The sequence below is a fragment of the Saccoglossus kowalevskii genome, chromosome 9 (genome assembly GCF_978046115.1).
Source record: "Saccoglossus kowalevskii chromosome 9, keSacKowa6.1, whole genome shotgun sequence".
In the NCBI taxonomy this organism is placed as follows: Eukaryota; Metazoa; Hemichordata; class Enteropneusta; family Harrimaniidae; genus Saccoglossus; species Saccoglossus kowalevskii.
The window spans coordinates 19,650,043-19,666,321 of record NC_140649.1 but is presented as its reverse complement, the minus strand read 5'-3'; the positions used below and the strand labels follow the sequence as shown (position 1 = coordinate 19,666,321).

At 35.2% G+C, this 16,279-nt stretch overlaps 1 protein-coding gene across 1 annotated transcript; it reads right to left on the bottom strand.

Annotated features, from left to right (window-relative positions):
• Positions 1-931: 931 nt before the first annotated feature.
• On the bottom strand, positions 932-15,714 carry LOC146738948 (angiopoietin-1 receptor-like; the record flags this gene model as incomplete). The annotated part of the gene is made up of 6 exons (XM_085503980.1): positions 15,702-15,714; positions 15,143-15,433; positions 9,728-9,988; positions 8,884-9,015; positions 3,869-4,018; positions 932-999 (listed from the first exon to the last, which is right to left on the bottom strand). Coding segments are annotated over exons 1-6 (915 nt in total), but the record flags the coding sequence as incomplete, so codon positions are not given.
• Positions 15,715-16,279: the final 565 nt, after the last annotated feature.

The window sequence follows — 16,279 nt, the reverse complement described above, 5'->3', positions numbered from 1 at the left end:
ATTTCACCATAGAAACCAGGAGAACAAGCGGAGGGAACTGAAATATATGAATTAATTAATTAATCATTACTGTCCATGTACACCTGTATGATACTGCTGTCACTCGATAACACTTCTTTGTACTAGTCGATACAAGCACATCTCGGTGGATTATACAGCCATGACATCACATGTAATAACCTTTTGATCACTTGACAAACTCATGTCAAAACAACAGAAAAAATGTGAACTAAGATTATAAATCATATGTTAATTTATGCTAATTAGACATGGCATCTAAGCTTGTCATTGAACATGTATTTGCATCTACAGCTGCCAACAGTTTTTAAAATCATCAGAAATATTCTTTTCCGTTTTCAATATATTTTTCTAAATAGACTACCAGTCACCAACGAATTTAATTAAAACTTCAGAGTCGTTTTTTCAGGTCTAAGTTTGAAGGCTGAATGTGCCTTGATATGTATCCACTAATATATAACAAGCTTTAACTACATGCAGAATATCAAGCTGAGATTGGCAAAAACACTCATGAGAAAAACATGAAGCAAATTGTGACCATGTTTGTCAACAATACGAACCATGTGACTGATATAATATTCGTTTTTCTTGTAAGAGGTTATGGCCTTATATGCTACATGACAAATATCCAGATCATCGTTCCCATGTGATGAATATGGATATACATTGTTTATTATGCACAACACTATACTACAGTGCATGCTGTGAAAAGAAATTTTTAAATGAGTGTGCAATGGTAATGCAATGCTAAACATATGAAAAGATCTGAGTACACATGAAAATATAGGTGACCGTTGATTCTGTACTCATGTGAAGAGATAACCATACCTCTACAGTTTTCACCACCCCATCCATCATCACAAGTATCTCCACTTATAGTACATTCTCCAGATACAAGTAGATCGGCATCTGATTTACTACATCCATTGGTACAGTGACATGTCTGAGTACAACCAGCTCCATAATTCCCAACAGGGCAATCTGGTCAAAAATAGGAATCTCACAGGTATTACTTGATCCTACGGAACACTGAGGAAAAGTTTAAACCTTTACCACCAGACATTATCAACCAAATTTGTCTGCACTTTTTCTGGGGATTGAACCCTAATTTTGTCCCAATTTCTATTTTGTGAATTTGAGATGAAAAGTGGGAACTGGTGGTGATAAGAAATTGGAATAAAATCTACACAATGTATTCTACTACTAGAATGTCGAGAAGCATTTTATATGGATACACCAAAGATAGCAAGTGATTTTAACTCAGTTAATATCTGAATCAACATGTGCTCACAGCCAATCGTTATAAGATGTTCAAATTTAAAAATCAAACTAGTTTTACAGTAACAAATTCACGCTAAATACTAAATATTATTCATGATGAATTCCTTATAATTTGCTTTGCATCATAAGTTGTCTCATATCAAACTCACAAACTTTCTGAGAACGAAATTTTTGAAAATGATTGACTAAAAACTTATTTTAATAAAATGTTATTGCACCAGACTGGACACACGTGTAAGAGTATGGTAAGTTGAATTGCCATGATTGCACCAGTTTGTCTTGGGAAATGCATTTGTTATGGCCATCCAGTTGTTTACTTGGTATTCTATCTGCTAACATCTTATGCTTCGCCATCAACTGTTTTGAAAAGACGCTTTATTCAATTCTAAAGGAAGCCCCTTAACCTATTGAAAGCACTTTTCTGTGTGTTTGTTTTTCGCTTATGTTAAACACAATCCATTCCAAAGAATATGTGGTTGAATGTTTTACATACTATATATGTTATTCAATCGGTATTAACACTTTGATTTCGCATAAGCCCATGACTGACAGTCATTTTAAGCACTCACAGTGACTGTGGTGGAAACATCCTTTCTTGTCGTTTTTAGGTGTAATAACTACACTCATATCTCACCCAACGTGCAAAACTAACACATCAATTAACTAGCAACTGTATCCGTTCTATATTCAAAAAAACGTACCCAACACATTTTCCAATAATTGATGTACCACGGACGAGTCTCATTAGCATACTAATGGAAGGGACGAAGGGAGTTTTTTCATGTGCACATATAGGATATACTAATGACCAGTGACATTATTTGGTATCAAAATCTGTCTACAATTAATCGTTTTAGTATTGAATTAAAAATAATCAACAGCGTGTTAACTTTACTGCAATTTTAAGAGTAAAATAATATATATAAAAATACATTTTAGTGTGTTCTATGGACCACGAAAAACAGACAAACATGCTATTTTCACCGTATTTTATTGACCGATTGTTTTCTAAACTGAGTATATATGAATTTGTCTTTATCGTTTTTACCTTTCCATAGCATTTCACCTTAATGTATTATGTTTATTAAAATAAATATGGAAATGTGACCATAAACACACATCATTACACTATGACAACCATCAGTACTGTTTGGTGTATTTATTCAACTTACCTATATTGCAATCTAATCCTGTATGACGTGTACATCTATACGGATCAGAAACACACATCATTACACTATGACAACCATTAGTACTGCTAGGTGTATTTATTCAACTTACCTGTATTGAAATCTAATCCTGCATATGATGCAAGACATGAACATTCATATGGATCAGAAACACACATTATTACACTATGACAACCATTAGTACTGCTAGTTGTATTTATTCAACTTACCTGTATTGCAATCTAATCCTGTTTATGATGCAAGACATGAACATCCATATGGATCAGAAGCACACATCATTACACTATGACAACCATTAGTAATGCTAGGTGTATTTATTCAACTTACCTGTATTACAATCTAATCCTGTATATGATGCAAGACATGAGCATCCACATGGATCAGAAACACACATTATTACACTATGGCAACCATCAGTACTGCTAGGTATATTTATTCAACTTACCTGTATTGCAATCTAATCCTCTATATGATTCAAGACATGAACATCCATATGGATCAGAAACACACATCATTACACTATGACAACCATCAGTACTGCTAGGTGTATTTATTCAACTTACCTGTATTGCAATCTAATCCTGTATATGATGCATGACATGAAGATCTGAAACAAACATCATTACACTATGACAACCATCAGTACTGATAGGTGTATTTATTCAACGTACCTGTATTGCAATCTAATCCTGTATATGATGCAAGACATGAACATCCATATGGATCAGAAACACACATTATTACACTATGACAACCATTGGTACTGCTAGGTGTATTTATTCAACTTACCTGTATTACAATCTAATCCTGTATATGATACACATCATGAACATCCATATGGATCAGAAACACACATCATTACTCTATGACAACCATCAGTACTGCTAGGTGTATTTATTCAACTTACCTGTATTGCAATCTAATTCTGTATATGATGCAAGACATGAACATCCATATGGATCAGAAACACACATCATTACACTATGACAACCATCAGTACTGTTAGGTGTATTTATTCAACTTACCTGTATTGCAATCTAATCCTGTATATGATGTAAGACATGATCATCCATATGGATCAGAAACACACATCATTACACTATGACAACCGTCAGTACTGCTAGGTGTATTCATTCAACTTACCTGTATTGCAATATAATCCTGTATATGATGTAAGACATGATCATCCATATGGATCAGAAACACACATCATTACACTATGACAACCATCAGTACTGCTAGGTGTATTCATTCAACTTACCTGTATTGCAATATAATCCTGTATATGATGCAAGACATGAACATCCATATGGATCAGAAACACACATCATTACACTATGACAACCATCAGTACTGCTTGGTGTATTCATTCAACTTACCTGTATTGCAATCTAATCCTGTATATGATGCAAGACATGAACATCCATATGGATCAGAAACACAAAACATTCTTGTTCGACATCCGTCACTATTTCCCGGTGAACATATTCTGCCACAATTTTTCCCCCATGTCCCTCTATTTTGGCAACCTACAGTATGTAATTTAAAAAGATTAATGAATACATAACCTAAATAATGTCATCTGTTGTTTAAAACATGTGCATCTTTACCCATTTATCAGTAAATCAAGATATTTGTCATATAACTTCAATGTTTCCACATTGCGTGAATAATTTGACACTGTTGACATACAAACATTTTGCACAAACCTTCTAAGGTGGCGATAAGAGTAACATTAATCACTGTAAGCTATAATTAAACATAATCAAAGTAGAACAAACTTGTACTGCAGTTTGTTCCATAATGTTTGTCTTTGTGGAAGCTTAGATTATATATAGTGCACATTTCGATGCTATCAGATGACAGTGGAGCTAACAAATCTGACAGAAGTCCGCCTAAGTTTGTTCGGATGTCCAACAGACAAAAATCAGCATGCATAACCAAGACTAAAACAGACAAGATATTGAAACCTTTATTATCAATACCATACTTGGCACTTCTTTTCTCTTTGAGGGATACTGTGCTAAGTGGACAACATGGTATAAAAGAGTATAGTTAACATATGTGACAGCAATATCTACGAGGATCGTACAGACCCATAATCTGAAGGGGCAGTCACACCATGACGTTCTGGCTAGCGTTATCTGGTGTTTGAGGAAACGTTGGTAGTCGCCCAAAGTCGCTGGGACAGCGCCAGAAGAGCGCCGTGATAACACTAGTGAACGTCGGTAATCGTAGCTGATCGTCGGGAATCGGCGGAGAACGCTGATCCCAAAAAAACGTTTTGAACATGCACAAAAGTTTTCATTTGAGACCAGCGTTCTTCAATGTTTATTTTTAAATGCTGTTAAACGTTAAATAACGTTCGACGCGTTCGACAATCGTTAGTCAGTCGTTGCTCTAGCGTTACTTAGTTGTTACCAATCGCTCGCTTTGCAGTGAACAACTCACTAGCGACCTGTCAACGACCGCTGAACGTGCCCCTATCGCACTAAAGCGTGCGACTAACGTCAAATTAACGACCTAAACTATTCGTTCGTTATTCACACGTTAGATACACGCTCAACACGCTCACCTAACGTTTAAAAGTCGTTCGTCGCGCGCTAGTGACACGTTAGCACACGTAAATGATTTCCAGGGGTATCTTACTTGGTCGCTCATTACACGCTTCTCGTGGGTTAGGAACACGCTAGACCAATCTGATTAAAATCCTATGTAGGTATGAGGCTTTTTTTTTTTATAACCCTTTATATTATATATATTTGTATTTTAGTTTGAATATGTCGATTTTTTGGTTATTCTTGCCGTTAATCAGTTCTTAGAAAATTGTGTCCCAGTCGCTTCTAACTACATCTGACTCAATGCCTATACAAATCAGTTACGTGCATGTTGTTTCGACTTTATACTGACACAGTCATCACGATCTAACTATTGCATTATGCGTTAATGTATTACGGCCAGGCAATGCTTTTGTGAGTCTCTGATAAACCTATGGCTTTCATGTCAGTAATTTTCGTATTTGTATTTAGCCTTTCAACGACATTCCCCTACTCCGATCCCGTCTTAACCGTTAAACGGTCCGAGCGCCTGTGAGTAACAGTAATAGTTTTGTCTTCACGTGACGCCGTGACTGTGACCTATATGCATGAACCAGTAACGTGAATAATTTATTTGCCGAGTCAATTTTGTTATTGTGATATATTAAATGTGCACATTTCCCCTTTCCTTAAGGTGTGCAAGAAAGAGGCATTAACACATCTGTTATCAAAAAACAATATCCAAGCCATCCTGCCAACTGGATTTGGTTAAATCGCTAATCTACCCATGTATAATGAGGAACCTGGTTCTGTTATCATAGTTTCACCCGTGGTTTTATTAATGAAAGTTCAGGTAAGTTTCAACATTAAAATCATAGTTTGCATTATGTGTGTTATAAATTGTAGAAGTTCATGTTGAATGGTCAATGAAATGCGGTTTAAAAGTGGCTTAGTCACTCATTTCATATTTTCTGATAAAATGCGAATATTTTTAATGTAGGATATATGTGAACATATTCCTCCACTACTGCATATGTACAGAGCAGTGTTGATTCATTAAGTTATTTGGGCAATTCATTATAAAAGTGCTCATTCTACCAACATTTCAGTGTACATGTTTTATTAGAGAATTTTTTTTCTTAAAAATCAGGAAATGATTAATTTGGAGTCCTAAATTGTACACGTTTACCTTCAAATGATAATTTCTGTGATCTTTTTTGTAGGGGTGAAAAATCAGATGACAGCAAGACACAACAAAGTGCATTCAAGGAATTTTTCTAGCATGTTGGGGAACTATGCTGTTTTACCTGATGTTACAGTCCTTGCACTGATCACAACTGCCTCAAAATCTCTACAGTCCCAGTTGAAAGACAGCCGCATTACATTATTCCAAACTCTTAGGGACAGTGTATCCATATTTAATTGGATGTTTGACAAACTAAGAAAAGAGAAAGATACTTTCCCACAGACAATTATATATTTTTCATTAGCTCTAAAATATCATTATTTTAAAGAGGAGTATTCCCAGTCAGTTTTTTTTTATATGTGAATGTACCGGTACTATAAGGAAACTATAGTACAGTATTGTACAAGAATCGCATTCAAAAGAAATAGCTGAAGTGTCAAACTAAAGTTAGAAATTAATATTATGCCACACAGCCTTTGGTATGGGCATTTTTATCAAAAATGTACTCCATTTAGATCCCTCTTTAGATATTAAAAGTTATAATACAGGGGTCGGGTTGAGTTGGTAGAGATTATGAACCATCTCAGCAGTCTTATTTTATCATGTAAATTAATAAATTATATAATAAATGTAACAGTATGTAGGAGGGTTAACTTATTTGAAGATTTTGCATCAAATGAAGACATCAGTGACATGAAGAGCAATAAACCACATCACCTAAATAAGTGACATCTTGGTTAATGTCATGAAACATAGCATATATTTACATTCTTAAGCCATCAATTTATTTTCCAGCTGTGTTTTTATAAGCGTAACATGTTCATCTGCTTACAAAAAACTGACAGAACAAGGTTTATTTAAGTATCAATAAATATTTATCTCAAAGAAAATATGTTTGTCAAATTTACTGAAAATATTCTTATAAAAATAACAGAAGTATTTGGCAGCTATTCATCACAGTTTTAGAATTTTAATTTTTGTTAAGTCAACAGGGATATGTGGCTACCTACTATTAGGTAATTGTGATGGTACTGTTTATCAAAATAGCACAACTATTCCAAAATGCCAGTTAAAAAAAAGATACCTGGTTGATCTTTTCTTTATGTGACCAAAGATATAAACTAAGACATTTTGCATCAAAACACTGACTAAAAAATAGATAGAATCAATTCTGATCAGACATAGACAAGAACAACGAAGTGATCAATAATTATAAAAAAAACAGAACTGGTATGGAAAAAATATATAGTACAGCATCATGTCTAAGAAAATACTAATTAACATGTTAAATTAATCCATGTGCTGCATTAATCTCGTAACGTAAATTGTATGAAATTTGCATTACAATAGTTGCGAAAAAAGTACACTGTGCTTGCAGCCTCTCAGCTGAGATATCTGTGCTGTTAGCAATGCACATCAATAAATTCAATATAGGTGATTAACATAAATATTATGTAAATTATATAAATATATACTATCGACACGCGAATACTAGTAGTTTGCTTCTAAAACTGAATCCACAAATAACACATTCATCTGCCCTGGAGGATAATTGTTTCTGGGGTGTCACGTTCTTTCTGAAAAAAATAAACAAACATGTAACACGGTGAATTGATAGCGAGCGTTGTTTCCCCCAAATCGTAAACATGCGTGTTGACGGTGGCCAATTTGTCAACGGGGAGCAGTAGAAAAAACACAAATTTTTCATGAATTCTTAGTTTATGAACAATCGACTAAAATGAATTTTCAACTTGAAGTAAAGATCGTGATTGGGATAAAATGACTTGAAGTTGATACCGGTACACCGACGCCGAAAAAAAGAACATTGCCTGCACATTGAATTCATCTGCCACCAAACAGTAATGAAATACAATCAAGGCCAAACTGGTTAATGAATGCTACTTACTTGTTATTTTAGACAAGCATCCATCATCGAAAAAACTGTTGTTAATAAGTTGTATTAGGTCCAGCTCACGCAAAAGTAGCAGCAGTACGCCGCCATGTTTTGAGTCATGCTCAGGCGCGTTTGTAACCAATGATCTGATTGGCTGGTCCCTGGGCGAGATTTGTACGAGATTTGTATAGGCATTGAGTCAGATGTAGTTAGAGGCGACTGGGACACAATTTTCTAAGAACTGATTAACGGCAAGAAAAAAAAATCGACATATTCAAACTAAAATACAAATATATACAATATAAAGGGTTATAAAAAAAATATTAAAAAAAAAGAACATTGGAGCCTCATACCTACATCGGATTTTAATCAGATTGACGCTAGACATACGTTAAGGCACTCGTTAATCGAACGCTGGATGTGTCTACCTCGTTCCAGAACGCTCGGAAATTGGAACGTTCCACGATTGGAACGTTCAGAGAACGCTGACCAAAACGTTATGGTGTGACGGGGCTATCAAAACAAAAATGAACACCAATTGACCAATTTTAATCGCAAAATGAAATGATGTGCATGATGTTGATACCACGTTTTAGCGAAACAAAAAGACAAATCGTGACAGTGTATGCATTCCACCATGATTTGACTGTGTACCAAAATTAAACCACATCATGTCCAAGGAATGACATCGGGTACATGGACGGATGCTTTAAACTCAAAACATCCAACAACATATTTTCTGTATAGGTCATGATATTGTGTCATTATATGTCGTACCTGTATTGCAGTCATCTCCTGTAAATCCTGGTGAACATATACATTCTCCAGTGTCTGCATTACATATACCTCCATTATAACATGTAGGACAGTTAAGTAGACATGTATCACCATATTTACCATTAGAACAACCTGTAAGAATCAGAATAAATAACAAATTCTATTTTGCAGCCTAAATTTTGCAAGGTACGACTTATTAAACAGTTCTGAACTACATTCTTTGCCAGGTAGAGTCCATCAGAGGTACTTTCAGGATATAGTTTTGTTTCATTCTGAGTATGTGTCCAGGCCCTCAAATGCGGCAATGTTTTTATTTCTGTTACAACACTGTTGCAGCTAGGGCACTGTCGAGTATGTATTTGGTCTTTTTTATCACTCTAGTTCCACATATTTGTTATATAATCAAATCGTCATCATAATGCTGCACTGTTGCGACTTCCATATGGGCTGTAGTGAAAGTTCCTGTGACTTGATGTTCATGTTCTTCCGTGTTATGTTGTCATTACCGATCATGTATGTAAATTCTTATACATGGGCCAGTGAAACAAATACAATGCATTTGCATCTGTGATTTTTTTGTTTTATATAGAACACTGTAAAATCTGCCTGAGAAGCCGCGGCTTCTATTAGAATTGATTGAAGCAACAGAGAATGCAGCTTCTTTGAGAGCATATATACATATGAGAAATGGTGAATTGTTGGTTCTGTTTGGTTTTTAAAAAATGACCTGGCTCCTATTGAAGATGAGGTTTCAAATACACATTTTAAGTAGAAAATTTACAATGAAAACAGTGTACCATAGAAATGACTCGTATTCAAGTTATGTAAAATAAAATGAACTCACGCCTAACAATAAGTCTCATAAAACCATTTAATCCATTTTGTCGTTGTTGTTGAGTAGTATAACATTCATAAATTCCAGCATCTGATGGTTTAGCTGATGTAATAGTAATACTACTTTGTCCATCCCATGCTTCTATATCCACACCATTATGTTTCCATATCAATTGTGATTCTGATATTGATGCTGATTGTATGGTCATGGTCAGTGTTACATCATCTCCCCAACTTACTGTCTTGGTTTGAATCTCTGGGTATATTTCAGCTGTTTGAACAATACAAATAAACATGTTTGCGGAAACAGATGTATGCAAAAAAGAATATAAATTCACCATTAATCATGAAACATATCATTTTTGTGCTATTAAATGTGCATCTTCGAAAATCACATTTGAATGTTGAATCCATGTAATTCACGTAAATGCAAGTGCTACGTATATAGATGATATGTACATTATTTGAAACGTTTTTCCACCACTTTGCTCAAATATGACAAATATTTAACCTGTTAAATGCATTTATTGTACATTTTTTCCGTCAAAGTTTTGTTTCTAGGGGCTGGTTTGAATGTGTCACCTTATTAAAATAGTTACAACTCGTGTGATCAATTTCATTTCCGTCCCAGTTTACTGTAGCTTTAGCTTTTTCTACAAAATCACAACACATAAAATGACTGTTTTTATATTTGCAATCACGCTCATGTACTTCGGTACTGCATAGTCGATATACACCTAGTCTACCTGTACATATAGGTATATTGAGCTGTATTGTACAGCCATAACTGCTGTTATGGTTTGATCTACTCACCTTGTAATGCTACGTGTACTATTTGTATTGACACATCTGAAGTATTACAGTAATATACACCTTATCAACCTGTAGCTGTAGGTAAGTTGAGCTGCATTGTATAGCCAAATCTGCTGTTATGGTTTAATCTACTCACCTTGTGATGCTACTTGTACTGTTTGCATTGACACATCTGAAGAATTACAGTAATATACACCTGGTCTACTTGTACCTGTAGATAAGTTGAGCTGATTTATATAGCCATATCTGCTACTATGGTTTGATCTAATCACCTTGTGATGCTAATTCGCTGTTTGTATTGACACATCTGAGGTATTACAGTAATATACACCTGGCCTACCCGTACCTGTAGGTAAGTTGAGCTGTATTGTATCGCCATATCTGCTGTTATGGTTTGATCTACTTACCTTGTGATGCTACTTGTACTGTTTGTATTGACACATCTGAAGTATTACAGTAATATACACCTGGTCTACCTGTACCTGTAGGTAAGTTGAGCTGTATTGTATCGCCATATCTGCTGTTATGGTTTGATCTACTTACCTTGTGATGCTACTTGTACTGTTTGTATTGACACATCTGAAGTATTACAGTAATATACACCTGGTCTACCTGTACCTGTAGGTAAGTTGAGCTGTATTGTATAGCCATATCTGCTGTTATGGTTTGATCTACTCACCTTGTGATGCTACTTGTACTGTTTGTATTGACACATCTGAAGTATTACAGTAATATACACCTGGTCTACCTGTACCTGTAGGTAAGTTGAGCTGTATTGTATAGCCATATCTGCTGTTATGGTTTGATCTACTCGCCTTGTGATGCTACTTGTACTGTTTGTATTGACACATCTGAAGTATTACAGTAATATACACATGGTCTACCTGTACATATAGGTAAGTTGAGCTGCATTGTAAAGACATATCTGCTGTTACGGTTTGATCTACTCACCTTGTGATGCTTATTGTACTGTTTGTATTGACACATCTGAGGTATTACAGTAATATACACATGGTCTACCTGTACCTATAGGTATGTTGAGCTGCATTGTAAAGACATATCTGCTGTTACGGTTTGATCTACTCACCTTGTGATGCTTATTGTACTGTTTGTATTGACACATATGAAGTATTACAGTAATATACACATGGTCTACCTGTACCTATAGGTAAGTTGAGCTGCATTGTAAAGACATATCTGCTGTTACGGATTGATCTACTCACCTTGTGATCCTACTTGTACTGTTTGTATTGACACATCTGAAGTATTACAGCAATATACACATGGTCTACCTGTACCTATAGGTCGGTTGAGCTGCATTGTAAAGACATATCTGCTGTTACGGATTGATCTACTCACCTTGTGATGCTACTTGTACTGTTTGTATTGACACATCTGAAGTATTACAGTAATATACACAAGGTCTACCTGTACCTAGGTAAGTTGAGCTGTATTGTATTGCCATATCTGCTGTTATGGTTTGATCTATTCACCTTGTGATGCTACTTGTACTGTTTGTATTGACACATCTGAAGTATTACAGTAATATACACCTGGTCTACCCGTACTAGTAAGTTTGTTGAGCTGTATTGTATAGCCATATCTGCTGTTATGGTTTGATCTACTCACCCTGTGATGCTACTTGTACTGTTTGTATTGACACATCTGAAGTATTACTGTAAAATACATCTGGTCTACCGTACTTGTAGGTTTGTTGAGCTGTATTGTATAGCCATATCTGCTGTTATGGTTTGATCTTCTTAACTTGTGATGCTACTTTTACTGTTTGTATTGACACATCTGAAATATTACAGTAATATACTCCTGGTCTACCTGTACCTGTTGGTAAGTTGAGCTGTATTGTATAGCCGTATCTGCAGCTATGGTTTAATCCACTCACCTTATGATGCTACTTGTACTGTTTGTATTGACACATCTAAAGTGTTACAGTAATATACACCTGGTCTACCTGTACCTGTAAGCAAGTTGAGCTGTATTGTATAGCCATATCTGCTGTTATTGTTTTGATCTACTCACCTTGCGATGTTACTTTTACTGTTTGTATTGACACATCTAAAATATTACAGTAATATACACCTGGTCTACCTGTACCTGTAGGTAAGTTGAGCTGTATTGTATAGCCATATCTGCTGTTATGGTTTAATCTACTCACCTTGTGATGCTACTTTTACTGTTTGTATTGACACATCTGAAATATTACAGAAATATACACCTCGTCTACCTGTACCTGTAGGTAAGTTGAGCTGTATTGTATAGCCATATCTGCTGTTATTATTTTGATCTACTCACCTTGTGATGCTAGTTGTACTGTTTGTATTGACACATCTGAAGTATTACAGCAATGTACACCTGGTCTACCTGTACCTGTAGTTAAGTTGAGCTGTATTGTATAGCCATATCTGCAGATATCGTTTAATCTACTCACCTTGTGATGCTACTTGTACTGTTTGTATTAACACATCTAAAGTATTACAGTAATATACACCTGGTCTACCTGTACCAGTAGGTAAGTTGAGCTGTATTGTATAGTCATATCTGCTGTTATTGTTTTGATCTACTCACCTTGTGATGCTACTTGTACTGTTTGTATTCACACATCTGAAGTATTACAGCAATGTACACCTGTTCTACCTGTACCTGTAGTTAAGTTGAGCTGTATTGTATAGCCATATCTGCATATATGGTTTAATCTACTCACCTTGTGATGCTACTTGTACTGTTTTTATTAGCACATATAAAGTATTAAAGTAATATACACCTGGTCTTCATTTACCTGTAGGTAAGTTGAGCTGTATTGTATAGCCATATCTGCTGTTATGGTTGATCTACTCACCTTGTGATGCTACCTGTACTGTTTGTATTAGCACATTTAAAGTATTACAGTAATATACACCTGGTCTACCTGTACCTGTAGGTAAGTTAAGTTGCATTGTATAGCCATATCTGCAGCTATGGTTTGATCTACTCACCTTGTGATGCTACTTGTACTGTTTGTATTAGCACATATAAAGTATTACAGTAATATACTCCTGGTCTACATGTACCTGTAGGTAAGTTGAGCTGTATTGTATAGCCATATCTGCTGTTATTGTTTTGATCTACTCACCTTGTGATACTACTTGTACTGCTTGTATTGACACATCTGGAGTATTGCAGCAATGTACACCTGGTCTACCTGTACCTGTAGTTAAGTTGAGCTGTATTGTATAGCCATATCTGCAGATATGGTTTAATCTACTCACCTTGTGATGCTACTTGTACTGTTTGTATTAGCACATATAATGTATTACTGTAATATACACCTGGTCTACATGTACCTGTAGGTAAGTTGAGCTGTATTGCATATCTGCTGTTATGGTTTGATCTACTCACATTGTGATGCTACTTGTACTGTTTGTATTAACACATTTAAAGTATTACAGTAATATACACCTGGTCTACCTGTACTTGTAGGTAAGTTGAGCTGTATTGTATCGCCATATCTGCTGTTATAGTTTAATCTACTCACCTTGTGATGCTACTTGTACTGTTTGTATTAGCACATATAAAGTATTACAGTAATATACACCTGGTCTACCTGTACTTACAGGTAAGTTGAGCTGTATTGTATGACCATATCTGCTGTTACGGTTTGATCTACTCACCTTGTGATGCTACTTGTACTGTTTGTATTAGCACATATAAAGTATTACAGTAATATACACCTGGTATACCTGTACATGTAGATACGTTTAGCTGTATTCTATGGCCAAATCTGCTGTTATGGTTTTATCTACTCACCTTGTGATGCTACTTGTACTGTTTGTATTAGCACATCTGAAGTATTACAGTAATATACACCTGGTCTACCTGTACCTGTAGGTAAGTTGAGCTGTATTGTATAGTCATATCTGCTGTTATTGTTTTGATCTACTCACCTTGTGATGCTACTTGTACTGTTTGTATTGACACATCTGAAGTATTACAGTAATATACACCTGGTCTACCTGTACTTACAGGTAAGTTGAGCTGTATTGTATAACCATATCTGCTGTTACGGTTTGATCTACTCACCTTGTGATGCTACTTGTACTGTTTGTATTAGCACATATAAAGTATTACAGTAATATACACCTGGTATACCTGTACATGTAGATACGTTTAGCTGTATTCTATGGCCAAATCTGCTGTTATGGTTTTATCTACTCACCTTGTGATGCTACTTGTACTGTTTGTATTAGCACATATAAAGTATTACAGTAATATACACCTGGTCTACATGTAACTGTAGGTAAGTTGAGCTGTATTGTATAGCCAAATCTGCTGTTATGGTTTAATCTACTCACCTTGTGATGCTACTTGTACTGTTTGTATTGTCACATCTGAAGTATTACAGTAATATACACCTGGTGTACCTGTAGGTAAGTTGAGCTGTATTGTATAGCCATATCTGCTGTTATGGTTTGATCTACTCACATTGTGATGCTACTTGTACTGTTTGTATTGACACATCTAAAGTATTACAGTAATATACACCTGGTCTACCTGTACCTGTAGTTAAGTTGAGCTGTATTGTAAAGTCATATCTGCAGCTATGATTTAATCTACTCACCTTGCGATGCTACTTGTACTGTTTGTATTGACACATCTGAAGCATTACAGTAATATACACCTGGTCTACCTGCACCTTCAGGTAAATTGAGTCGTCTCGCATAACCATTGAAGTTTTCATAAGTCACACTTGGTAGGTCATCTCCTGTACCTGTATTTATTACTCTACCATATGTAAATGATGTACCAACAGTATTTATAGCATCACCAGCAGAGTATCCACCAATGAAGTATCTTTCCGTCAAACTTGGCAATGCCTTTACACTAAAGAATGTTATATCTAAGTATGCAACTGCAAAAAAATGACAATAAAAACGTTTAATGAAATGCAACTAAATATTAATTTGAATCTTGATTGGCACATTTTCACGACTGTGTGGTCCATAGACAGTAACATGTCCACTCACACAGAAACATTTTCTGCGAACAATTGATGTAATGTAACTTACAGATAACTGATGACATGAAAAATACAAAATGCAGCCCAGTCTCAAGTCCATGACAATGTTTCTAAAATTTGAAAATGGTTAGAAATGTATCAGAAACATCAACGTTCATACGAGATGGTGCCATCGTATGATATATATATACATATAGAAACTATACATGTATATTCATATATGTAAATTATGTGTTTTTGAATTGCACTTTATTTCATTTCTCATAACTTCAACATTTAATATCATAGACCAGTCAACGGGCTCTAACACGTTTATATATGTTTATATACAAATAATAGATAAAACAATACAAAATAAATACTGACCATGTAACATACCTCAAATAAAAACATGAGGTCAGCCACACCTGGTTAAAATACAAATAGCAGATATTTAATTAGCTAATCACTTCGTTAAAAAAAAATTAACCAACCGTAAACAACTGAGCTTTCAATCTCCACTTTTAGGGTTTATGATTTCGAAATCACGTTCGACCCAGCCACTGCCCTTTCCGAAAAACAAATCTCTTAACGTGAAGTCATGCAACCCGATTTTTGAACATTGTTTTAATTTTCCAAATAATTATAGTGACCACTGTAAGTATCAATAGTCGGGAATGTAGTGTGGCCTTCAAAGCTATTAAACACTTTTTCTATACTGAATAACTGCAAACTACCACTTTTTGAAAAAGAAATTGC